This window comes from Cariama cristata, unplaced genomic scaffold (assembly GCF_000690535.1).
Source record: "Cariama cristata isolate BGI_N322 unplaced genomic scaffold, ASM69053v1 scaffold13400, whole genome shotgun sequence".
Lineage (NCBI taxonomy): Eukaryota > Metazoa > Chordata > Aves > Cariamiformes > Cariamidae > Cariama > Cariama cristata.
In genome coordinates this window covers 31,615-58,311 of record NW_009595387.1, presented here as the reverse complement: position 1 = coordinate 58,311, position 26,697 = coordinate 31,615, and the positions used below count along the sequence as shown (strand labels likewise).

Sequence of the window (26,697 nt, the reverse complement as noted above, 5' to 3'; positions counted from 1 at the left end):
TTTTCTTCTGTTTCCCCCCCCCCCCCCCCCATCATTCTGTGACATTTCCGATCCTCTGCAAATTTTAACATTTGCTTTTAGAAGGAGCATCTCCTTTTGTTCTATGCCAACACATCTTCAGTTGTTTCAGAGTGTCTTGGTTGGAAACGGGGAAGAAACAAAAAAACGGTGGCAATTTGGTTTTTTGAACTCTAACTAAAATTATAATTTTAACAGCAAATGACACCTCAAATTTTTGCATCCAAGCAAACTGTGTTGCAGGTGGGGGAGAGTTGTCTGAGTAGAAAGCCAAAAAAAATTAAGAGCTCAGTTTTAAATAATCAGACAAACATATCTGGTGGGGGTTTTTTTTGTTGTTGTTTATGTAACTCAGCTTAGTTTATATGTACCAGCATTTAAGCAGCTTAGTGTGTTATTTCATTTGACTCTCTTTTGTTGTATAAAACAGTCTTTTGGTTCTTTTAATTGAAAAGCCATGTATTAAATCTGTCCTAGGTGTTTTATGGTTTTTGTTTGTGTTTTGTTTGTTTTGGTTTTGTTTTTTCCTGGTGGGGATTTTCTGTCCACCTTTATGTGTGTTTGTACATTGTCTTCATTGCAGCAGCGTGGGCAAATAGCTCCCTGGATCTGTTACTTGGATGGCTAGTTACCTCGTTGCCTGCAAAAAGTTCTGCGGGGTTTCTGTGGTGCACTGAGCGTGGAATAACCAACTAGTCTGGGATGTCAACTAGTATAGGGCATTCCTTGAATTAATTGTGACATGGGCACTTCGCTTCTTAGCTGTTGTGCCTCTAGTACTATTAAAATAATCCATTTTTTAAAAGGAGCTCAGTTGCATCGTAGGTTCTGATTAATGCATCTGTGTATAACTGTGAACATAAGTGTTGTGCCTTCATATTTAGTGTTTGATTTCTAAAGCTATCATGATGTTCACAAGTTTCTTTCTTCTATTCTGTTTGATTTCCTTCGTCCGTTTTTCTCCAGGAGGTAGACCAGGTTGATCAGGTAGGATATATTGCTGGGAACTGATCCTAGCTATGTTGGCTTAGCTCAGTTTCTCATGCTGCTTCCATATCAAAATACAATACTCAAACAGCTGGACTTGAACAGTTCATAACACTCATTCAGCAACTGGAACATGCAGTACTAAAATCCTTTTTTGACTTTGCAACTTTTACGGCATTCCATAATTTCTGCTTAACGCACTTCAATGTGGATATGAAATGACCAAAGTTCTTTTTCTTCCCTTTATTTTCTTTTTTTCGTTGTTTGTGGTTCCTATTCTTTGGATTTCATCTGAGGTTGCCTGGCCTGGCATTTGTGGTCGGGAGATGGTGAGATAGATCAGTACTTGATACTGAATCACCTGGTATCAAAGCCAGTGAGCGCAGTATCAGAGTGGCAGTGGGCAGTAGTGAATATGCGCTTAAAAGTGCACAGATTACCAGATACTGCATTCCGCTAAGCTCTTAGCACTGTATCACTAGATGCTTATGCCGTGGCTTTATTGATATGGCTATTGGCAATTTAACAAGAATTTTGTATGTTCAGTGAATGTGTTTAAAATTGAATTTACCAGTTACAGCAATTGCAATATTACATATAAACATTTTGCAAATATCTGGTATCTGAGATATGTTTGGTGAAATGGGAAAAGGTACTGGTCTATCTTTTGGAGCCTTTTTAAGCTGCCGTGCTTTATCAGAAAACTATTTCCCTGTATTATTTCTTGCATCTTTCTACTTACAGAAACAGAAGAATATTGCTGGGGCACTTGCCTTCTGGATGGCAAATGCATCTGAATTACTGAATTTCATAAAGCAAGACCGAGATCTTAGCCGAATTACTGTGGATGCGCAAGATGTTTTGGCACACTTGGTTCAAATGGCATTCAAGTAAGGCTATCAAACTTCTATTTCACTGAACATATTTTATGTTTTTGTGGTTTTTATAACAACTTTACTTTTTTGCCAAATTTTAGGTGTAGCAATAATGTATTTTGTGTCTTGTTAAATATCTGAGAGGAGGACTCATAAGAGAGGCTAGACCTACTTCTTTAGACAGTCATTTTGTTTTATGAATATGGATTACTGGGCTATGCAAGGAGTTTCATCTGGTAACTGTTCTTGTCATAGTTGAGGCTACCAATGAAAATTTTGAGGGAAATGTTATTTAAATTTAGTTTGTGTTGATTGCTTTCTCTTAAATTAAGGTTTTTATGGAGATGTGAGGAAAGGTTATTTTTGCTGTGAATATATAAATACATAGACTTAAATGTTTTTGTTTCCCCATAGTCACATACATAACACTATGATTTCAGGAATCTTGTAATTTGATAGATCTCTCTTCTTTAGAAGCTTTCATAATGAACACATACAGAATTTTATTTTTCTTTTTCCCCTCTCCCTTCCAGGTACCTGGTTCATTGTCTACAATCAGAGCTTAATAACTACATGCCAGCATTCCTTGATGATCCAGAGGAAAATAATCCTCAGAGGCCTAAAATAGGTTAGACTACTTTGATCTTTTCTTATGTCTTCTAAACCATACAATTAATTAGTACTAAATAGAATTTTCTTAACAGTGGTATGACATTTACAAGTTGCCTTAACCCCTGAGAATTATTTGGATCAATTTTGATGAATGGATAAGAAAGGACAGTGGTGACATTCAAGTTATTTATATGGGGTTTAAAAATCATGGAATAATTTAATTTGGATGGGAGCTTCTGGATGTTGTCTAATCCAGTGTCTTGCTCAAGGCAGGTGCAACTGGATCAGGTTGTTCAGATTGTTGCCCAGTTGAGTTTTGAATCTCCACTGCGGGATGGAGATACCACAACATCTCTGAGTAGCCTGTTCCAACATTTGACCACCCTCATGGTGAAAATGCTTTTCCTGTATGTAATTGGAACTTCCTATGTTGCAGTTTTTGTGTTGGTCGGTCTGTTGTCCTATGTTATCACTGTGCACCTTCAAGAGGTATCTTGTTCTGAACCCTCCCATTAGGTAGATGAAGACAGCAATAAGCTGTGCCCTTAGCCTTCTCTTTCCCCTGGATGAACCAAATCCGCTTCTCTGACCCTCTTTTATGTCCTTTTCTCCAGCCCCCTAATAATCATCTGGGTGGCTCTCTGCTCAATTTGCTCCATTAAATTGGTGTCTTCCTTGTGCTGGGGAGTCTAAAACTGGATGCTGTGCTCCAGATGCAGTCTCACAAACACTGAATACGTAGGAGGGATTGCTTCCCTCCCTTCTGCTAGCTTCACTGCTGCTAACTTAACAGCTTAGTTTGTAACTGGCTACCTTTCAAGCAAGGACATGCTGCTTTATCACATTCAACTTGATGTTTACCAGGATCTCTACATTATTTTTGGCAGGGCTGCTTTCTATCCAGGTGGCACCCGGCCTATACTTTTGCATAGACTTACTCCTTCCCAGATGCAGGACTTGGCCGTTGCCTTTGAACTCCATGAAGTCTTTGTCAGCCCATTTCTCCAGCCTACTGAGGCCCTTCTGAAGAATACTACTGACCTTCAGTGTATCAATATTTCCCCCCAGCTTGGTATCATCTGTGAATTTGCTGAGAATGCAATCGCTCAGGTCATTAATGAAGTCATTAAACAGTATCAGTCCCAGCCTCAATCTATGAGGGAAGCCACTAATAGCTGTCTGCCAACTGGATTTTGCATCCACAAATCCACCAAGTCCAGTGATCCAGCCAGTTCTCTACCTACATTGATATCATCTGCTTATCTAGTACTTATCTTGGCAATTTCTCTATAAGGATGCTGTGGGAGAATCTGACAGAGTACCTCCCAGGTACTAAGGTTAAACTGACTGGTCTTGTAGATTCCTGCCAAGGATCCCTGCCTCCATACTTTGTGCTTTGCAGCAGCGTCAGCCTTCTGCTCCTGTCCATGAGAGCATTCTGGTCGTGCGTGCTATCCCACTGTAATCCCAGCTCAGTGACTGTGCTCAGACTTCTAATGCCTCTTTTTGTTTTCCATGCTGAACGCATTCAGGCACAGGCCCCTGAGATAGGACTCCCCATTGTACTTTTCATGGGGAGAGTGTGAGAGCTTCCTACATTATGTAGCCTGATGACTAAAGAAGAAAATGGAAAACTTAAAAAATATGCGAGTTTGAAGGGTTTAGCTGGGAATAAAAAGTTAGGAAGCGTTAAAAAAATAGTGACATTCTGAATAATTGAAGTAAAGATGATCAGTAGAGCTATTAAGTACGGTCATTCTGTTCAACTACGAAGAGTATTTATACAAAGTTCATATATACTTCCTGGTCTTTTGGGTATTAAGCTTGCTGCAATTGCTTTTTCTCTGTGTTGAACATTGAAGGAAGAATATAAAGATGGAGTGTTTTGCGTTTAGTGCCCTGTACTGTGAGAGAGAACTTTCTGGGACACAAACCCTGAAAAAGTAGCAAACTGACACTGGAATAAAGGCAGATGATGTTCATTATTTCAGTTATTTTTGCACTGCTTTATAGATTTCTGTCTTAACATACAGATAATTTTTTTTCAGTCACAATCCTGTGTTTCAATTCTAAAGAAACTAATTTGGTGGTCTCTTCACGTCTTCTTTTGAGGCAATACTTTTATATGAAATCTCGTATTGGAGATGAATGTTCTGCTTGCATTCATATATTCCACCAGGAAGCATATAAGGATGTTTGCTCTTGATGAAGCTAACAGGAGATTCTTATTGTTTCTTATGTAATATTGCAGTGAACTAATGGGCAAAAGGAAAATTGAATCATATTTTAAAAACTGATGTGTAAAGTACATCATGCAATGCACATAGTTTCTGCTGAAATTTTTGAATACAATTACCTATGGAATAATTGCAATATGGATTTGAAATAGTAGAATTTAAAGTTTTTAACTTGTTATTAAAAATAACAGAAAAATGAGTTTACGCAAGTGAGGACATGATTTAAGTGTCTGATAAAACCAGTGATATACTTGTACACTAAATATTTCCCCAAAAGAATTTACTTTCATTTCAGGAGTTAAAAAAACATTTTTCAGTTATCAGTTTACTGTTGCATCCATCAAACCATGAAGCAGAGGTTATACAGACTTTCAGAAATAAATTCAAATGTATGTAGATTCTACCTAGCGTTCACCAGCCTGTGTTAGGTGTGTCTGTATTACTATTTATGGCCTAAACCAGTTGTACATTGCAGTACGTGAATGTGATTTACTTTTTGTTTTCTCTCTGTAGATGATGTGCTGCATACATTGACTGGAGCTATGTCCCTGTTGCGACGATGTAGAGTGAATGCTGCTCTGACTATACAGCTCTTCTCTCAGCTGTTTCATTTTATCAACATGTGGCTTTTTAATAGATTAGTTACGGCCCCAGATTCAGGGTTATGCTCACATTATTGGGGAGCTATCGTTCGTCAACAGTTGGGCCATATTGAAGCCTGGGCAGAAAAACAGGGTTTAGAATTGGCTGCTGATTGCCACCTGAGCAGAATAGTGCAGGTGAGCATGTGTGTTTCTGATTAACACTTCTCCCATAATTTGTATATTCAAAGAGATACTTGCGTATTCTGTGTTCCTAGAGAATAGCATGTGGACAAGCATAATTTCTGTGTATCAGTCCTGGAACACTGAGGTAGCATGCAAAACCACAAAATATGCTTTCAACATCATAAATATTTAAGTTACAAGTGAAATTATTAATTAGTGATTTTCAGCCAACATGCTATTCAATTTCTGTTTATAAGACTGAACTATAACTATGCTGAACAGAGACAAGAATAGCTGAAAAATTGATATGCCTCGTTTATGATAGATTTAGTATTAATTCATCCTGTAGGTACAGGAGGTACACTTAGTGGTTGTTTCAGGGATATTTGTGTTGCTTCTGTAAAAGATCTGGCTTCTTGCTTTGTCTTTTCGTATTATTTGTCTAAAGAAAACTCAAAAACAAGGTTTAAGTTTCGTTCTGGTTTAGATTTGTCTCCTATGACATTTTTTTTCTCTCCTAGGCAACCACATTGCTTACCATGGACAAATATTCGCATGCAGATGTTCCAAATATTAACAGTACTTGCTTTAAGCTGAATTCTCTGCAACTACAAGCTTTGTTGCAGAATTATCACTGTGCTCCAGATGAACCACTCATCCCAACAGTAAGTCTCTTCTGTCGCTTACCGTGCTGTTTAATGTACCTGAGGAACATAGACTTAAAGTAAAAACACTGCCTGAAAACAGCTAGCTTATTGTTGATTGGCTTGGAATTGTGACGAGAGGACTCAGAGTGGGCAATCTGCTCTCCATACAATAAGAAGTATCGGTGCTATCGGCCTGCTTCTGGCCACCAACTTTGGTGGGTGTACTTCACTAACTGAAGCGGGGTATTACCAAAAATCTCTCTTACACCGAGTTGGAGTATAAGATAACAGTGCATGTTGAGTATACTCAGAGAGGTGTCACTGCACCTTACACCATTTGTGGATGAAAACCAGTAAGGTGGTAGAGGAGAGGTGCACAGAGCACTGCCAAAAACTAGTTCTGTCTATAACCGCAAGAGCAAAGATTGAAATTTTGACTATAGAAATGAATGAAAGAAGCAGGAACACTAAACTTTTTTACATGTGGGATATTAAAATCCATGAATCTTGAATCCCTTCATACAAGCAGGAGACAGATTGTCCTTCGATGGACAGATTGATACATGGAACAAGTATGGAGAGAGAAAGGAGATGTACCTTTCAGAACTGGTTTTTATCTTGGTATTTAATACATAAATGACTAATCTGAGTTTTATCCATGGGAAATATCTTTTTGGCAAAAGTCAAAAAAAATGAGGTTTTGTTCTTGCATGATTGTAATCATATGTGGATAAAACTCTTAAGGTAAACCCTGATTACAGGATAGTTGACTGATCTCGAAAATCTTAAAAGGTGAAGATAATCTAATGCTTATATAACTGAATGCATCGTCTACATAAAGTCTATTTTTTAATAACTTTGGATACATCTGTTTATGAAATCAAAGGTACTAATACAGTGATTCTAAAGGTGTTAAGGGGGAGTTGTAGCTTGGATGTATTTTATATATTGGCTACCAAACCAAAAAGTCTTTTGCTGAAGAATATAGCTTGTACCTGCACATAGGTAGAATTCCACACTTTATTATTGTTGTTCTTCAGGGACCTCCAAAGAAATATAGTGCTGGATTTGACAAGTCGTCTTTGTGTCAGAGGGATAATTAGAATATGGCTAGTTTGTCCTGTTGTGGTGAAGTGGGTTTTGGACTACTTTGCTCCTTGCTGTGAAAAGGACTTGTACACTCAAACTCTGACTTATTGCTGCCTAATCTGAAACATTTCAAGACTTGGAATTTGTTCAAAGGAATATAAATGTATTTACTTCTACATACTTTGGTTTGACGTCATTCTTTTAAAAATTAGCACCTTTTATGGTAAAAAGACCCTTCTCAAAGAGCACTTCTAAAGACAGCCTGGATTTATCTGACTTCCCTCTGAAAATTTGCTGAAACTGAACATTCAGATGAGAACACTACATTGTTTTGTCTCAACTGTGTTCTGCTTTGTGCTCCAGTAACAAAATTGTATCAAGCTTATAGATTGGGTTGCACTTCAGTGTAACTGGGGTGACATTAAGACCAAACTGTTTAAGCTGGTCTTGGAAGCCAAGTAGAAGCTCTAGGAAGAGACTGGAAATCACATCTGAATCTGTGGTAAAGCAAATACTTGTAGTAAAGGAATCTATATGTAATATTTGTAGCAGTTTCTGATAAATTAGTTGTAGTAATTCTGTCTTGATGCAAGCAAAATCACACATCTGTGGGGCGAGTTCCCTTCCAGAAAGAATGCTGGTTAACTAGAGATAAAGATACTTTTGCATATTGATGCTGCCTGTTCATTCGAACGTAATGATGAGTCAAACCTGGGTGATTTCTTGATTCCTAAGGCAGAGCATGCAATTGGAAGAGACTGAGTGCTCAGAGAATTACTACTTATATCTTTTTAGAAAGTTGCCTGTACCTTTTTTTTATTTCACTTAACAACTGAATATTTTCATGCTAAAACTTAGGCCAGCCTAAGACATATAAGGTAACAGAAAAATGGAAGAACTGCTTGAGGAGAGAGAGAGAAGTGCTTTTTCATTGTGTACTATTCTACAGAAGAATGTAGAAACACAAAGAGCTGCTTGGACCTTTACTTTTTGCGAAGTTGTTAGGAATTTGATTTTTGTTAACTTCTGAATTAAGTTTCCTCAGCTCATACAATCTAGTAACAGATAGCTTATTGAAATCTTACAGATCACTCTAAAATGTAGAAGGAAGGCTACTGTGTGCTACGTGCAACCTCAGTAGCTACATTGTGAGAAGTATTCCAGTTTCGTAAAGCTTTTTGTGATATTAAGCAGAACAGTTGTGCACCAAATGTAAAACTTAAAAGTTACCTGCCGCACCTTGAGTGATCCTGTTCTTGTGCTGTGTGCTTTTACAGTGTTATTTAAAAAGCAGGTATGTACCTTAAGGGATCCTTCACATTATACTGAGCTCCCAGGAAATGTAGAATTAAATTAGTTCTATAAAACTTCCAAACTAGGAACTATATGCCATTGGTCCTCTGTGTGTATATGTGTCATGATGGAGCTGAAAATTCTGTTTTACACAAGTTGTCTGTTTCTTTTCTATATATTTAGTCTTACGGAAGTATGTATACACTCAGAAAAGTGTAAAAAGTTTAAAGCTGCCTGTGATTCCACCTCTGCACATCCGTGTCCTCTGCTGTATATCTTTAAATACAGCTCTCAGATCAAGTAAAAACAAGCACCCACAAGTTTGGAAAATACTGAAGTAAAAATAAATGCTTCTGTTGTGTTCTCTAACTACATAATCTGTGGGATTTAATCAAATAAAGCAATGCAGCATACTGACTGTACATAGTGGAGCTAAAGAAGTTTTAGATCTGGTAATTTATCTTCCAGATTCCTTTTTATTGCAGTCTTAGTATTTTTTTATTGTTAGGTTTGTTTTTGTTTTTGTTTTTGTTTTTTTTTTCCTTAATGAAACTTAGCCCTTTATAGTGACAATGTCTTTCTGCCTTCTGTCCAGGAGTTGATAGAGAATGTAGTGACTGTTGCAGAAAACACGGCTGATGAACTTGCTCGCAGCGATGGCCGAGAAGTCCAACTGGAAGAGGACCCTGACTTGCAGCTACCTTTTCTTTTACCAGAAGATGGCTATTCCTGCGATGTTGTCAGAAATGTTCCAAGCGGTTTACAAGAATTTTTAGATCCACTCTGTCAGAGAGGTTAGTTCTGTTGTTTTACAGTTATGTTCTTTTTTTGATGAACACAGAATGCAAAATATTTTTTAGTTAAATGTAAACCACTTTCTTTTTATTTATGTATGTTTCAGTGTTTTTATACTGTGTTCTTTTAAGTGTTTACTTTTGCAACCCATAAAAACTATGCAGGAATTTTTAATCCTTACTGTTTCTCCCTGTTGCTTTCATTCACTTTCAAGATTCTAAGGAAGCAGTGCTGAGTTAGTAGTTGCAGCTGAAACTTTATTTTGTCTTTTTTGTAGAGGTTTTTTGGATTTTGATGCCAGAGCAGCCAAAATTTACATAAATGTAATGCTTCAATAATTCAGTAATTTTGTAATGCTTCAATAATTTCACAGTCAATTTACTTTTAAAGCTAATCTGAAATAAATAGTTAAGTCACCTTTTTACTTATCGGCTACTTCCGTATAACATTAAACCCAAAAGCTTAATATAGTTCTTTTAACGTTCATCAAGGTCAGAATGTATGGTTTGGGCATTTGTAGTCCAGCAAAATTTTAGATGAGGGATAGAGAGCTCTTGTGGTTGGACAAAAGTGACCTAAACTTGAGAAAGTAACGCAGGGCATCTGTCAGAGCATTTACAGTGAATGAACAAGTTATGATCGTTATCACATACTACTCAATTTTATTAGAAGTTTTTTTGTTACAGATTTTCTTAATAATTTTCTGCTTTAAAAGCAGTTGTTGAACAATTTCCACAGCCATATCATGATAGGTCGGACAGCAAAGGAGGCTATCAACAAAGCAGACTTCCTCTGTCCTACAGTGAAGTTTTGCAATTGTTGGTTCCAACTTAGTTTATAGAAAAGCCGTACTCTTGCATTTAAAAAAAAAAAAAGTAAGAAACTGTCTGTTTTAGAAGTACAGTGAGTTACAGAGGATGTAGTCTTGAGACTAAAGAAGGCTAGCAGAATAAATTCTTTCATTAGTTAGTATAATTCATGTGCCATACAAATGTCTGTATAGTTATTACAAGGCCTTTTTAATACATATGTTCAAAATTTTACTTTTTAGGTATTCCTTAAATTATACTGAGTGACTGGTTTGCAGTAATCAGTGTAAACTGAATTGCTGAAAGATGGTCTTTGTGAGGAGGAGAATCTCATCTATTTGGATGGAGTGATTTGTAATTTGATTGTGATATGGGTTCTCTTTGTCCCTGATTTAGGAGACAATGTTGGATACCTCTCAGCTGCTGTGGTTGATTTTTTTTTTTTTAAAAAATTCTATCAATTGCTTAGTTAACAAAAAACAAATTAAACAAACTCCCACTTTTAATTGCATAGTTGCATTTTAAAAAAGAAAGAGTCCAAAGCTTCATCTCTGCTGAATTTATGCTGAGGCTGGTTAGCTAGACTCTCTGCAAAGCAGAAGGTTTCTGTGGTGCTGTCTTATTCAGAGTTCTGGTGGTTTGTATTCTAAAAGATGACTTGTTGTTTCATGTCTCTTTTGAGTCTGGTTGCTATAAGCAGTATTTTGCAGCCCAAGAGTTTTCTATGAGCTTGTAATGTTTTTAAATACGTATGTTTCTCAGAAGCAGCAGCTATGTAACTGTAGGATTTTGTAGATACCATGAAATTGCAGTGACATGCATAATGGCATCTAAGATGCAAGATTCAACATACTAATGAATATAAAAAGAAAAATACTGCAGTTTGGTCTTTCCTTATGGCAGGCTATTTGATTTTAATTAATCTGTTGAGAAATATAACCATGTTTATGTTCCTTTCTCTTTCAGGATTTTGTAGACTAACACCTCATTCACGGTCACCAGGCACATGGACAATATACTTTGAAGGTGCAGACTATGAAAGTCACCTGTCACATGAGAATGCTGAGCTGGTAAGTGTTGATTCAGTGAATAATTGTCAAAACTGAATAGTGATTTCTTGGCAAGCCATTGTGTTTTATGCAATGAGTTTTAATCCTTATTAGGAAGAACAGGCTTCATCATTAAACATGTACTTCATCGGTGATTTGGGAAATTTAAGGAACTATTTGCAGATTTGTCTAAGTCAGTGTTTTTCTAGACTGTGGCATGATACAATTCTCATGTAAGCAAACTCCCGTCTGTCGTGTTCCCCCACCCTGGGCATAAACAGTGAAGAAATTCCTTTTAAACACAGGCAAAAATATATATGGACACACATCTGTAAATAACTGGTAATGTGAATGGAGCTGTAGGCTGCTTGTATTTATAGACTGGCAGTTACTAACTAAACGTTTAGTATTAAGTTGTAATCCGGTACTTTTTTTCCTGCTAGGTTTTCAGGAAAAATTCTTTAGTTTTCCTTTTTGTTATACTTATTAAAGAAGCATTTCACTTCAGAGTGAGGTGGCTTTTTTGTGTTGTAGGGTTTGGGGATTTTTTGTTTATGTTGTTTTTTGTGAGGTTGTTTTTTTTGTTGGTTTTGGAGTTGGGTTTTTTTTGTTTGTGGTTGATTTTTTTTTTTTTTTTAATGTGATAACCAAGAATATCAAAGTTGCAGAGCAGCTTGGTTTTGGAAAGATGGTGGTTTTATGTGAAGTAATTTTTGGAGCAACTAAACAGAAATAGCTTCATATTTATAATTAGTATTTCAATGAAATCAGGAAGACCAACATGAAACTAGAATTCACCTATGTTCCTAAGGCCTTCTGTGTAAAATACTTACCCCTCACTGTTCAGAGGGACATGAAAGCTGCATTTACTCTGTTCAGAACATGACATTTGTTAGATGACATTATGCAGTCTTGCTGCAGTGGCCTAAAGAACGTGTTTACAGAAGAGAGCATCTGCTAAATCTATATGACTGGTACAGCACAGCCCAGTCTTGAACTGATAAGCCAGGCTCGGCAGGCTTGGTATCTCGGTAAACAGGCATTTGACTGAGGAAAATATAGCAGAGACATTCTTGAGACATCATGTTCTTCCTCCTCCCTTTGTTGCTGTAAAGAAATGCATTTTTTAGAGCTAGTGGAAACAAATAACCTGAAGTTACACTAGGTACTTGCTGTTCCTCATACTAAGAAGAAGGTAGAGTTGAGTTCTAGTCCCGTCTTCCTTAAGAAGCCTTGACAAAGAAATACAGGATGAGTGGATGCTACTCTTTCATTCATCCATGGAAATGAATACAGTGTAAGACTGTTCAAATAACCTGATCTACAGTCTTCTCTCTGGTCCATGTATGTTAATTGTATGTGCTAAGCTTGAGGGTGCTACAAGTGTACTCTTGGTGTTTGAGCAGTGCTCTAAATGCCAGTTCACAGATCACCTCTTGGTGCAACATGTCTGCATAAGCTAAATACTAGGTAAATATTCCATTTTATAGCTGTGAGGTTGTCTTCCCCCTGCCACTCCAAGCCAAAACTATTCTCACAATTCTGCTTCTGTTTGGAGTCTGGGGAATTGCCTAGATTAGGCAGTCCTCCTCAAATTTTCACTGAAGAATTTCTTTTATTCTTAGACCAAGAAAGAAATTCAGTATAGACTAATGGCAAAGTTATGTTCGCAGTGGCTTACCTTTTCCAGTGTGTATGGTTTTTGTTGAATTAGTTTAATAATGTTTCTATTTAAATTAATGGAAAAAATCCTAAATAAAGTAGGAACAGATTCTGTTCTGCCATCCTTGGCACAGGAGTGCTAAACTACTCCTACCTTAAAAACTACTTAATAAGTTTTTGAATTAATTTCCTTTGCCTGTATTTTTACTTTGTCATGGGTCTTGTGGAACGTGCAGTTAACAGATTTTAATATGAATACAAGCTAGAGAGCTTTAACTTACATGTTTCAGCAATGAAGGCTGTGATGGCAGCTTTTTGAGTAGAGGGAACTGGTAATGTTGCAAAGATTAAAAAAAAAATTACTGAACAAGTTTAGAGGCTCGGGCTGTATTCAAGTTACAGAGTTTTCAGAAGTGAAATGTTCTGGAACTTTCTTTCAAGGCTTTGTCTCTGCCTTTGAAATTAATTGGCCTCTTAATATCTTTGGGGAATTGCTATCTTCTGGATGCAGCACTAGAAACTGAGCTCTGTGTAGATCACCCTCAGCTTTCTAACAGGGGCCTACTGAGTCTGAACTTCAGTTTTCGTACTACAGTTTTATAGAGCTGTTACATTTCAAATTGTGAATCATTAATAACATCTTTGTGAATTAGAGAAGGAGAAACAATCGGTAGGCTTCAGAGCTTCAGCAGTGTTCAGTACACAGGTGTAGTACTTGATAAAGTGAATCCATATTATCAAATGTTAGAGATTCTACCTTTAAAATGGAGTACCAGACATATTATTTCGGGTGCAAGATCTTCTGCTGCACTAACATCTTAATTTTGATTGTAGATGAACTATTTTGCGCAGAATTTTCCTAGCCTGGCAGTGAATATGAACTCTTGTCTTTTTTCTTCTTTCTCCTTCTCTGTTTGATAGGCTCAGCCTTTGAGGAAAGAACCTGAAATTATCACTGTAACACTAAAAAAACAAAATGGAATGGGCCTGAGTATTGTTGCTGCCAAGGTATGGAAGTCAGTTTGTTTACGTATTATTGAAAGAAAAGGGTTTTTTTAATCAGCCTACTGTGGAAAATACCAATGGAAAAATATATTTCTCTTAAGTTTGTTGTGCACATCGTGTTGATCATACTTTTCTTCTGGCTGGATAATGTTTCTTTCAAATACACAGATCTGAACAATACAAGAGGAATAATAATATGGATATAGTCATTATGACATTGAAGTTTAAACCTGTACTACAGGTTTATTCATTTTTCAGAGCCAAAAATTGGCAGTGTTATTAAATGGAATTAATAAACAGATTTATTTCTGCTACTTTTCAGCAGAAGCGCTAAGTATCTGGGAAAGAAAAGCTGTAAATATAAATATGAAATGTGTGTGGGTTTTTTTAATTGATTAATAAATAATTCAAATATATATTAACGTTTATATACTTTCTCTTACGAAGACAACACCTTATCTTTTGTACAGTGTACAGATGCATGCATGACTTCAGTTTTGCTTCTTTGTAGTAGAGAGCTACAGTGTATTAAGAAGTGTGGTGAAGGAGGGTATACCTCTTGCCCTGACTTGCCAAAACTGTGGGTGTAGGCTACTCTTAGTAGCACTAGATAGTAACGTATAGAATGCACATACAACTCCAGCCACCAGATGGAGGACTCCACTAGTTGGTTGGTTTTGCTTTATTAACTGGGTCACATAGCTCACATAATCTGTGAGTTTTAAGCTTGTTAGAAGTTATGCAATGGTGATATCCAGAAGTCCTTGTTGAAACTGTGGTGTACAACAGATAGAAGTCGTCTTTCCTAATGTCTCTTCACTGTGTAGTACCTGAAACTTCAGAATGCTGTAGTCCTCCTTGGCACTTAGTGCATGGGCTGAAACCAAGGTTGTTTTACTGCTTTTGGGTTATCTCACATAGTTAATTGCTTCTAAACAGCACTATTTTTTTTCTACAACTTTGCTCATTTCGTAGTCTGCACTTGAAATGGTAATCTTGCATGGTGTCAGCTTTTAAGATTTATTTCTGGTATCTGTAAAGGAATACAGTGTGTCAGGTATATGTTGCTAACAATCAGCAGCTATTGAGGAAACTATTCAGGATCTGAAAAATGTAACTCAATATTCTTTTATTTCGGTGGAATGGGTTAATAATTTGAGAAGCAAATACTAGATCTGGAGATACACCAGATTAAATATGTATCAGACTTCTGCCATCTGCATTTCTGTTGAATGTTTCAAAAAGTGCAGTGGATATTTTTTTTTTTTCACTTTAAACTGTGAAATCTGATTTCTCATGTAGAGGGAAGCAGGATTTAACGGGGGGGAAAGTTTCCCTTTTCACTGGAGCTGGCTGGCTTCTGTACGTTGTTTTAACAACTGACACTCTTAACTTCCATTAGCAGTATGTAACAGCACTCCTGGTCAGTGTGTAAGCTTGATTTGAAAGTTTTTTACAAGTTATTTAACCAATTTCATTATTTCTTTAACGTGATTAGTGATGGAAGCAGCAGTCTTCATGTCAGCACAGTTGCAGAAACACTCACTGGTTCATTCAGGGAGTGTTTGCATTTCATCTTGCTGCTGTTTGCCTGCCACAGTATTGGAATTCTGATTTTAAAATGGTTATGTCTCAAAGCTTGATCTGAAATAAGCAAGAGGCAGATTTTTATTTTAGTTTCAGTGTACGTAGAATAAAAATTTTTGATTAATTTGAAGGCAGCAGAATGTTCATTGGATAGAAATAATCGTCTTGCATTAAGTGTTGAAACAAGTTGCTTTAGTAGTTAAATAGGATTATTTTCAAGGAGTTATTTCAAGGGGTTCAAAGTTGCTTATTGTAAGTAATTAATAGCATGTTTTTCCCGTAATAGGGTTCATAAAAACTATAGAGTAAGGAAGAATACACAGGCATTAATTTTCTCAATTTGGCCAGTGCAGAACAGGTTAGAGAAATGAGTGAGTGTGGCTGAGAAACTAGCAATAGCGGGTGGATTTTTTCTTTCTATTCCTATCCTGTTGACTTTTACTAATAATTCTTCCAACATGTCTCAAGTCATGTATCTCTTATCAGCATAAAAACTAAAAGTCTCATTTTTTCCTTTGGCTGCGGAAAATGGAGGAAGAAGCCCAGTAGACTATTTGTTAAAATTTTCTAAAGCAACATTAACTGGATAGAATACCTGAAATGAGAGGGAGAGGCAAGTGTGAGAATAGATTTAGGTTTTTCTAACTTTTTGAAGAGTAAAAGATTGGTTACCAATGCTTATATGATACATGCTTCAACCTATAGTTGAAGAAATGAAAGCTCATACTCAGTTTCAGAAATACACAGTTACTGCTGCCATGCACCGGATCCCAGTTTGATTGCTGACGCGGTTACATTTACTAAACTGTTGGTTTCTGGAGTGCTTCAAAAGTGCTGTGATAAAAGGAAATGCAGACAGGCTGGTCAACAGGTGGCCCTGCTCCAACCAGCAAAAGATGAACCTGAAACTATTCGGCTTTGGGTAGGAAAACAGTTGGTTTTTCCCTGTGATGTGACAAAACAGTTGCTCCCAGTAACATGCTGTGAGAATGCCTTTGCATGTCGGCGCTGACCTGCCTTTCTTGTTAAGTCTTCGTGGGCTCCTCGTAGTTGTCACTGGCTTTGGATGAAGTTGGTTTGAAATGTAGGTTGGTGGTATTCTAAAGATGGATGAAATGGGCAGATTCTCAGAGATTGTAAAGAAAAATAATTCCTACTGACTGCTTTTCTTCCTTCTACCGATTGCAAAAAAATCTATGCTTTCCTAGTAATCTGTGCTCATCTCTGAGGAAAGACCTAACAGATTTATTGTTTGGTAGCTCTTTGAGGTTTTTATTAGTTTGCAGGGTTTTGTAGGTAAAGTCTGTGCCAATTAAGAGTTTTTAATGGGAAAATTAGATACCATACCTTACATACCCCTTCCACACCAAATGTTCTTAATTACCAAGTGATTGTCACGCCTTCTCTGCTGCAATCGAAAAAGATGATTGGAATTGAAACTAAGGTTATACAAGCAGAGGAGTGATGCAACTTGCGTTGAAATGCTGTGCACCTGCTTATTCTTATGATAGATGTTTTCAGTTTGTGATTCTGGGTGATTGCAAACACAATGACATTAACACAGAAGCAAAACCAAAGGAGGTAAGTCAAGGAGCGTATGAAAGTGTTAGGGCCCTGGGGAGCCCTGTATTTGATCATCTTTCAACCTAATGACAGGTAAAATGTTTAAGTGCATTACTTCTCATTAAAGAAAATATGAGTAGCTGTGAAATAGTTTTAAAGGCCTGGGAGGAGTGCTGGGGAGCAGAAAAATGCTGCGCATCACCTAGTTCACCTCCCTTTGTTGTAAGGGTGTTTTCGAGGCAGGACAGCCCCTTTGAGCAACCATGTAGTAAACATGTACGCTATATGCAAACATAGCAGAAAAAACAAGTTTAGTTATGAAACAACTGTTAGCTGCCAGAGCAGTGTAAACAGTGTTGGGTTTGTTTGGGGTTTGTTTGGGTTTTTTAAATCGGGGAAATACTTAACAGCATTTCTTAAACCGAGTACTTAAACCGACATAGATTTTGATTTTTATTTAAAGTTAAATTGTGTAGCTTCAGCTGTGATCCAAAAAGGTAACTTGTTGTTCTGCCCTTTTGTAGGTGTTGCGTGTTTTCTTACAGTAATACTCCTGTAGCTTTATTAGCAGTAGCTTTTGTAATAGCTATATGGAAATGTAGCTGGTAGGAGTGGTCGGGCATTGGGAACAGTATTGCTGTTTGAGGTTGTGTGCAGACTTTGGTTGCTCTAACCCTGAAAGATGTTTTGATGTTAAAAGCTGCCTGACTCCCAACCACATTGCGGTTAAGTTTTTATGAAATCCAGATGATTTGGAAGCAGCGTGTGCATGCAGTTTACTTTAAAAATATATCGCTTTTTGGGGGCTTTTGCATGTGACTTCTCAGCCATCTGTGGGCCAGCACATTACTTCCTGTTTAATTTGGAGGGTTTTTTGTCTTTTGTACAAAAGGGCTCCCTTTTTGTTTTTTTCTAGCAGTTTTCAAAGTTTAATAAAGCTTCTAAAGTAAATGGCAGTCAGAACAGCATAACTGATGACGTAAGAGTCTGAATATTGTATTGGTTATAGCTGGTGTTGATAAACGCTACGCTGTGTCATAGCATCCAGCTCCCAGTTATCTCGATGGGTATCTTGGAAAATCCAGCAGACTAGAGCGGTGGTTGCTGTTGAGGGCTGGAAGAGAAGTGGAGAATTCTTTTTTTTCTTTCAAGGATCTGTAGTCCCGGAGATCAAAATGTGGTTTTCTGTTGTTGGAAGAACAGAATCCATGGTAAGTCTGTTCAGGTTTCTGTTGGGACTGTTTTTCTCTGAAGTTTTAAATACTATCCCTGTACTTTTTCCTGCTCTCTTTGCTTGTTTAAACCTGCCAGTAGTTACTTGTTCGTGTAGCAACAATGTAATACAGCATGCAGTTAAATATAGTCAGATGTTAGTAGCTAACTTCCTAAAATCTAGAAAGAAAAAAAATGTGACTAATTTTTTAGCTTGTTCTTCATATACACTTCTCAAATTGGTGGAAGTGACTATTAATATTGGAAGTTTTCAGGTGTAGTAACTACTGTTTTACTGTGGCAGAGCATGAATAGCATGACCTGTGATCTGTTTACTTGTCATATTAGTTGGCTTTAATCCAGGTTCCTCTAAAAGTCTGTTTTCCCCTTATAAAGTCTTAGTAGAATAATTAAAATTGACATCCCAAACAGTATATATAAGATTTTAATACTCTGTAGACCCTTCTGAAAAGACCAGACCATGCAAATAAGTTGCAGTTAGGATATCTTATGTTCAGCACATTCACAGAGTAGAGGCATTTAAATTCTATTTGGGTTGCTACTGCACAAAAGAAAGGATTCCCATGTTCTGCATGAACGATAGAGCAGGTTTTGTTGATTAATCCTTGCATGCTGGTTATACTTATTGGTATGCTACCATTCAGTGCTTTAAAGTATGGCATACTTCTACTTCTCGCTCGGTCATTTTTTATTAGTATAGCAGAAAGAGTTACCTTAAAATTATATACAAGCACCTTAAAATACATATGTATGTGCCCCTACTAGCATATAAATCAGAGTGTATTTTCTAGTTTTTTTAACAGATGGTCAGATTAAATATTTTCATAGCGCTTGCTAAAATAGTCTGAGATGGTGATAAGGTGTTTCTTTTTTAATAGAAGCATTTCAAACACTGAGTATGACAGTTCCTCAATAAATATTCTGGGGAATGGGCTTATTTTTCTAAAAACAAGTGTGTGCCATCTTAACCATAAATAATTTGTGTTATTTGGCAACCTTATTTGTTCTTAAGGTTTAATTAAATCATTCAAAGTTGCTTTATTTTCTAAACCATTGCTCGTCATTTTATATTTAACAGACAATTTAAGGTGTTAAATTGAAGGAGGGTTTGAGACTACCAGGAATATCAATTCTGATGTGAAATTTTTCTGAAAGTTTGTTCTACAAATACCTTGTAGGTGAGCTGTCTAGAAGGAACAGGCTTAAACATTCATTTAAAAATCTTAATTCCCCCCTCCAGATTGAAAATTAGGTTTATAGTTAATAATACCAGTAACATAATATACAGACTTTATTCTCTCTACTCTATGTTTGCAAATATAGACAGTTGATAGTTTTTGGATTGGGGGTGGTGGTGGTAGTGGTTTGCTTGTGGTTTTTTTTTTTAGACTGTTTGTTAGCTCTTTATTTGTGTTCCAGGTCTTAAGATTTCTTAAGATTTCAGATACCTCAGTATCTGAAGTCTTTTGGTGTCTGTCCTTTCTAAGTATTTAAGGAAAACTTATGCCCTTTCCTCCCAGCAAGAATTAATTGAAATGTTAGAGTAAGAAGATTTAGAAGTTGTTTTGGTTTGTTTTTTTTAATGTTCAGTACTAATTCACATCAGCGGTCTGAACTACTGTTGCCTTAACAGGCTTCTTAAAGATGTAGTATTTAATTGTCATTTCCAGCAGAGATTTCTCAGTCTTGCAGGAATAAGATAGTATGTAAATTGCCAGTTTAGTCTTCATGGTAAACAAGTAAGTAGCTACGTGTTAGCAATTCGCCTGTTTCTTGTTGATTCATAACTTCCAGTGGGGTTTTGGTTAAATTTTGGTACCTTGTTCTATAGTTAAATTTTGGTAGTTGTTCTATAAAATTTTGCTAATGCTTTCTTATGCTATGTAAAAACTAAAGCTTTATGCCGGCACAGCATGATTTTTCTTCTTGCTAGCTGTGAGACCGCAACTCTGTTCAAGTATAAGAGTTTTTGTCTTTTTTTTATTTGCTTGTATTTGGATTGATACTGCAAATGAGTCACCCAGACATTTGTATTTAATGCCTTCCGGAACAAAGTGGGTTTTAAAATTCACGTGCCAGTTCCTCCTTGCACTAATACCTTCTGTATGCAGGCACTTGCTCGCAAGCCCGCAAAAGTTACAGTACACATATGCTTTAGCTAGAATTCCTCTACAAGACTTCATTCAGTTCCAGCATTCAAATAACTTCCAAAATTCCATTTAGATACACATTAATACAGCATTTTAATTTTTAATTTTTTGCTCCTATTAATGAAAAAGACTCGGAAGTTAGCAAATTCTGTGTAGAGTTTTTCCTATATGAATAATACTTTCAATTGGAGTAGAAATTTAGGTACTTAATGGTCCGTGATAGTCTACACACTGATACGGGATTAAGTTGTATCCATTTGAAACTGCAGAGCAGCGTTATGTGGAAGATTGTGCTGTGGGGTTTTTTTCAGTTGTAATTTGTCCTTAGCTATAGAGCCAAGAGCTATTTCTTTGAAAAAGTGCAGAGATACAGGGTGTTCTTTTTCCAAAATAGATTGCCCAGTATATCTTGCCTGTAAAGTCCTATTCACAGACCTAATTAAGCTGAGGCGTTAGTTGGGAGTTGCCTTAACAGGGAAGAGCATCGCAGAATCTGCAGTACCACTCGTAGATTGATACATAACTCTGAATAGTCCTTAGTGTTCCTAGAGTATTTATAGCACACGTACATTAAGAAGTTAACCCTCGTTTGGGGAAATAGAGCTCAAGCAATATAGTTTCTTTGAGCTCAGTGAAAGATTTTTCCTTTGAAACAAAAGAGAAATGGGATCAAACAGGCTCATGTGTTTAATTTCTTTTGTTAAAAATTAAGAGTTCTTTTATGCAGTTGTAGTATATCATATGAATCTTAAGTTGCAGCATTTATAATAATAAAAGAGGCTTCCTTTTTAGAAAAGTTAAGAGACTAATGAATAAAATGTGCTTAGTCTTTTATGAAGGTTATATATGAAGCATTTTCCCTTTACTTACCACTTTTCCCATTTCATGACAGCAAGAGGAAAGTACAATTAGGTAGGAACTGTTGCATACTTGATTCCAGTCTCAGAATGAGACTTTAGGCCAGTTGCTTTACCTAGTTTGTTTAGTTGCTTTGGTTTTCATCAAAGAAAGTGTCTTTTAGAAGCACTTGATTTCCAGAGTGTGAGAGAAAACACGTGCTACAAATGGATATACTTCTGTCTAGCACACAAGACACTACAGCTATTTGTGTCAACATGCCTGCTTTCCATGTTTATCTAATTGCCTTATTAGGGGTTCTGAATATCGTAATTTGGTTGGTTTGAGGGTTTTTTGGTACTTTTTTTTCAGGAAGTCCATTACAGAACATCGTAGGCTTTCTGGTCTTTTATCTCCTGGGAGAAGTGTGCTGTGAGAAGATAGAGGGTATATTCACTTGCTTGCTTTGTGTGCAAGTCAACCTTGATTGCAAACATTCTTTTATAGAAAACTGACAGGTAACCTTTATTCCATTAAAGAGAACAAAACTCTTCAATCCTTTCTCTTTACTCCTTTTGAGGATATTTGTAAATAGAACTTCTGGATACACTAGATGTAAAGTTTTTAGGTTGTCCGATGCTTCAGAGTCCTGTGATGATATACTGCTTGCAATCTAGCTTTTTTTTCTCTGAATAGTAAGACACTTACTTTTCATCTGTTTTGTCACCCAGTGCAATCTAAAGCTGCAATGGAATTGTTCGTACATGTTAAATGCTTGATGTTTCTTTGCCTGTGAATAATGTTGATTGTCACCAAAGTTTGAATCTCCACTGCCTATTTTATTTAATTGGAAATGTTTTGCTCACTTGTGACTGTAGTTTGTCCAACTCTGAAAATGTTTGGTTTTTTCCCTCCACCACAGAGAAGAATTTGAGAGGGGAAAGCAGAAGTTTACACATGTGGAACATGGGTCAGTTTTAAAATTCTTTTTAAGTCGGGGTACGACGTGACTCATAGCAGCTGTAGCCATAACTAACAGACCAGTTTTACATACAGTAGGTTGGTTCACCTCGTTTATATTTGGAAATTATATAGGGCATGCTACAAAGTATTTTGTCTAACGATGACAGATTTCCAAAATCACTACATTGGTCTTCAGGCAGCCGAGACCTTTGCTTCCTCTGACAAAGTGGTGTTTGCCTGATCTTCTGAGTACAGAGAAGTTTGCCCTCAGTGGAGGCGGGACCAGTAGCTACAAAGTTGGCTTTTCTCATTCCTCTGGGCTGACAGCAAGTACTTCAATGAGTTGCAGACATAGTATGTTCGGTACATAAAGTAGATAAAGTACGTACTCATTCAGATACAACCTACCAAATGCATGCAGCTGCAGGGAATGTGAGTGTTTGGGTGATCAGAAACCTTTGCTTTTGCCTCCTAGAGAGTACTTCTGTAAACTGGCTGCATAGTTTAGTAAACTGGTATTCTTTAAAATACTTACAAGCTTGGGTTGTTTAAATGCTTCTAGACTAATTACTTGCCAGGGAGGTCAGACTGAGACTTGATTCTGTTGCATAAACTTGCCTTTAAGGATGTTTATAAAAACTTACAGAGATCTTCTATGTAAATGTAAGAGTGTGGAATCAGAGAGTTAGCCTTGATAAAAATCAGTAAAATCCACTCTGGGTGTAGCCAGATAAAAGATTTCAGGCCTGATGGCTAGCGTCAAGTTTGATAGCTACGTTTCTGTCCTGTTTTCTTTAAAGACATTTTAGTTGCAGGAATTCATTCTGGTTTTAAACTGTTTTTTGGGGGTTTTTTTAATAAAATACAACAACAGAAGCTTAAGAAAAAAGACCAACTTGGGGAAACAGTGTCATCCTTGAAATGTTATGAGAGATACTAGATCCTAATATTTCAACAAGGTATATTTATGTATGTATATACATACACATATACGTGATATCTACATTATTAAAATTAAATATTTTTTAATGTTTGCAAACTATGAAAAATCCAAGAAAGTCTTGAAAATTATTTATTTAAAAAAAATCTCCAATGGTTTATGTGAACCGTTGGAGTGTTTTGACATGTCTTGGTATCTGAAGCCAGTTAAATTGGAATACTACTGTGAAAAGGTTGGTAACTGTATGATGCTTTTTTGTGGATTCAGTCAGACTATAATTGGAGAGTGAAGATACGTCCACTTCAGGACTACTTTTTCATATTACTATTTATGTGGTGCCTGAAACCATTTAAATACTTGGAAATCTTCAAATCAGTATTGAAAGGTCATTAGGAAGACTTCCTTGCATTTTATGTAAATAAAAGTTTTTAATACATGTAACATTTAAAAAAAACTTGTTATTGAAGTGTATTTTTTTTCTTTACTCAAACTTGAGTCTGCCAGTCTTTATTCGAAGCTGTTCATCGCTCCAGTTTTATTGGAGTGATAAACAAAGTATGTGAAGCTAAACAGGTACGGGCAAATGATGGTTTAGAACAAGTAATGACAAGACCTTACTGTTAATTGTCTGGAGCATTACCGGTTCGGTTAGGTGCAGTACCTGCAGATATGTTTTGCATAGTTTTTCCTTAATTACTTAATACAATTTTGCTGTCATTCCTAACAACTGAAAAAGTGGTTTTGTAACAATTTTCATAGTTTTAATTCTAATGATAGGTATTGAAATAACTAGGTCATCCTACAGATCTACTAAAACTGCAAGAATAGTACTAACCTCACAGAAAGTACACCTAGTTTGTGATCCACCTCAGCTAGGGCATGATGGAGCATGATGTTTGAGGATGGGAGTAGCCTACCTGTTAAGAGGCTCTCACCTTGTCAACACATGGACCTTCATTACCTTGAGATTGGGGTACCGCTGGGGCTGGGTGCTGGCTCAGCACCTCCTGCCTCTCATGCTGCTGGTGGCAGGACCCGGCGTGGGGTGGCATAGCGTGGGTGCCTCGCCTGGGGACTCAGCTGCCTCTTGTTTCCACCATGCCCTTTCCACCAAGCAGTGGCAAATACCAAATGGGAAGGAGGAGCCGGCAGGATTTCTTTTGCCTGCTTTTAATGCTGCTGTGGTGACTGAGTCAGCAGCTCGTGGGCTAGCTGTGATGCTGCCGTTAGGAAGACTGTATCTGATGTTCCTGCTGTTCAAACTGCTGCTTTATATAGTTGCGCTATATGGCATGTTCTGATTTTATGGCTGATGTAATGTACGTGAGCCAAAGTTCCTGTGTTGGTTACTGACATGGAAGTCTTACAAAACTCATCTTGCAACATAGCAGCACTAGCAATAAAATGTGTTCTCCTTAAATACTTTCCTTAATTCTGTCATTTTTATTAATTCCTTGCTACTGTAGTCGTGTACAAACTCAATTTTACCTTCTTCTGATATAGTAGTTGTTTCTTCACAGCCTCCGATGATTACGCATTTGTTAGCACAGGTACGCCATTGCTGTAACCCGATTATAAATCGGAACAACAACTTAACAAGAATTATGTCACCCCCCCCTTTACTGATCCAGGCCCCTCCTAGCGATCTCCTTTCCTGTATGGTTATGAACAGTCATGCTGTGCTGTAAACGATTTGAGGAAGCTGATTTAGTTGAAAATAAAGCTTTTATTTGGGAGGAGGGGGACTGGGGATGGGGGTCAGCTTAGCCTTCACCTGGGTCTGTCGTGGGACCTGCCACGGGGCAGTGGTGCTTGTGCGGGGCCAAGCACAAGACAGCGTGGGAGCAGGCAGGGGGGGTTCTTTCTGACACTTGGGATGAGTGCACTGCTAGTGTCCTTGTAATTAATTTAATACACCATTTTAAAAAAAAAATACTAAAATGTATAACTAGTGCTCCACTACTGGCCTCCAAATTTAGTTCTCTGTGCTTTATGCATTTTTTTATGATCTGGGTTGTTCCTTTGTACTGATTATTTAACTGTATTGTAAAAGCACAGAATGGAGGCGTTTCTCATTTTGAAGCTTGGTCTAATGTACTTGAGGTATCACAATTTTTAAATGTCATGTTCCCTTTCTTCAGTCCACAGTTCACATCTAATTCTGATCAGCTAATACCTTCCTTGTAAAACTTTTTTCCCTATGGTTCTCTGCTTTGGGTCTGCATTGTAACAATAGATGGCATTTAGAGCTAAACAAAGGAGATCTTCAGGGTAGTGTTCTGCTCATGCAGTTCAGTTCAGGAATATTGTCACCCAGGTGAACTGAAGTAGCAGTAGTAGGTTTGTGGGGTTTTTTCCCAGTTATACGCCTTGAAAACTTTCCTTAAGGGGAAAGATTTCCCAAATTTTTCCCCAAAAGGGTACTATTGTTTCACTTTCTGCAAGGATTGTGGGGAAAAAGTTGCGTCAAGTGTCAGAACAGGTAGATTGGTAGCACTAGAGAGTTTACTACTGTGGATGAGGCTTTTTTTAATCTAGAAATTACTACATTATTTTTTGAAAAATACTTGTAAAGGTTTTTGGGGTTTTGGATTTGGCTATCTATTTTTGAGAAAACATGCTGTAGGTTCCAGTATGTTAATCTTGGGGAGACCGGAGGAATAAACCATGTCTTTATGCTTGCTTACACTCTAGCTTTCCACAGTCACCTAACTTCCCTACAGTTGTGGTGGTCTGTTCAGACTAACAGTTTTACAGATACTCATGCTTTTGGTATTCAGGATTGGAGAAAATAAAATGAACCAAAAAGAATGTTTACTGTGTTATTGTTACTGATACACGTGTCATTGCTCTGTTTTGTTTGTGGGGGAATAGTTTTAGTTATGTTGACCTTCACATTCCTTTGAAAGAAAAGCAGGTTAATAAGCAGTTGACAAAGAAACCTGTTTTAGTGTTATGTCAGTAAATGATAGGAGAAAAATCCATGCGGTGTGTATGAGAATTTTGCTTACTTTGGAGGTTGGTATGCATGTCTAACTACATATTAACATCCTTTGTGTGTCCTTAATAACTGTACATTTCCTTCTAATGCAGTCTTCTGGAAGGTGGAACCAAAGCAAAATTAAGTCTTTCAATAGAAATGAAGAATTTGGATTCAAATGACTATAAAGTTTAGAGTAAAAGTTGAAGGAAGATGACGAGTTAACTTTGAGGATGCTTAGCAAGAAGTCCTTCAAGCCTAAGTGAAAGCACAGCCATGTTGTTTGAAACATCTTAAATGGCATGTGAATTAGGCAGAAAAGGAACTCATTTGTCATAATAAATGAGTAGATGTGGTAGCTGATAAAGATTTTTTTTTTTATGTAATCAGAATGGAGATTTATTTTTAAATCATTTTTCATGCTTTCAAAATTCTTAAGTTTTGTATTGAGTGAGATGACTTGGAGCTAACACATCTGCTCGTAACTTCTCGTAAAAGAACAGGAAAGGGATTGACAAACTGTATAGGCTTCATAAAACTTTAAAAAAGGATTAAGGAGTAAAATGTCAGCTCCTTCAAATTGTAATGAAGAGTTACTG

General features: G+C 37.0%; 1 protein-coding gene across 2 annotated transcripts in view; it reads left to right on the top strand.

Annotated features, from left to right (window-relative positions):
* Positions 1-26,697, top strand: part of MLLT4 (myeloid/lymphoid or mixed-lineage leukemia (trithorax homolog, Drosophila); translocated to, 4) — an 89,667-nt gene that overhangs the window by 36,920 nt on the left and 26,050 nt on the right. For both annotated transcript variants that reach the window (XM_009701904.1, XM_009701912.1), the window contains 7 exons: positions 1,750-1,895; positions 2,414-2,508; positions 5,243-5,508; positions 6,018-6,161; positions 9,121-9,319; positions 11,096-11,199; positions 13,762-13,848. In XM_009701904.1, coding sequence (XP_009700206.1) covers positions 1,750-1,895; positions 2,414-2,508; positions 5,243-5,508; positions 6,018-6,161; positions 9,121-9,319; positions 11,096-11,199; positions 13,762-13,848 — 1,041 coding nt within the window. The remainder of the gene's footprint in view (positions 1-1,749; positions 1,896-2,413; positions 2,509-5,242; positions 5,509-6,017; positions 6,162-9,120; positions 9,320-11,095; positions 11,200-13,761; positions 13,849-26,697) is intronic.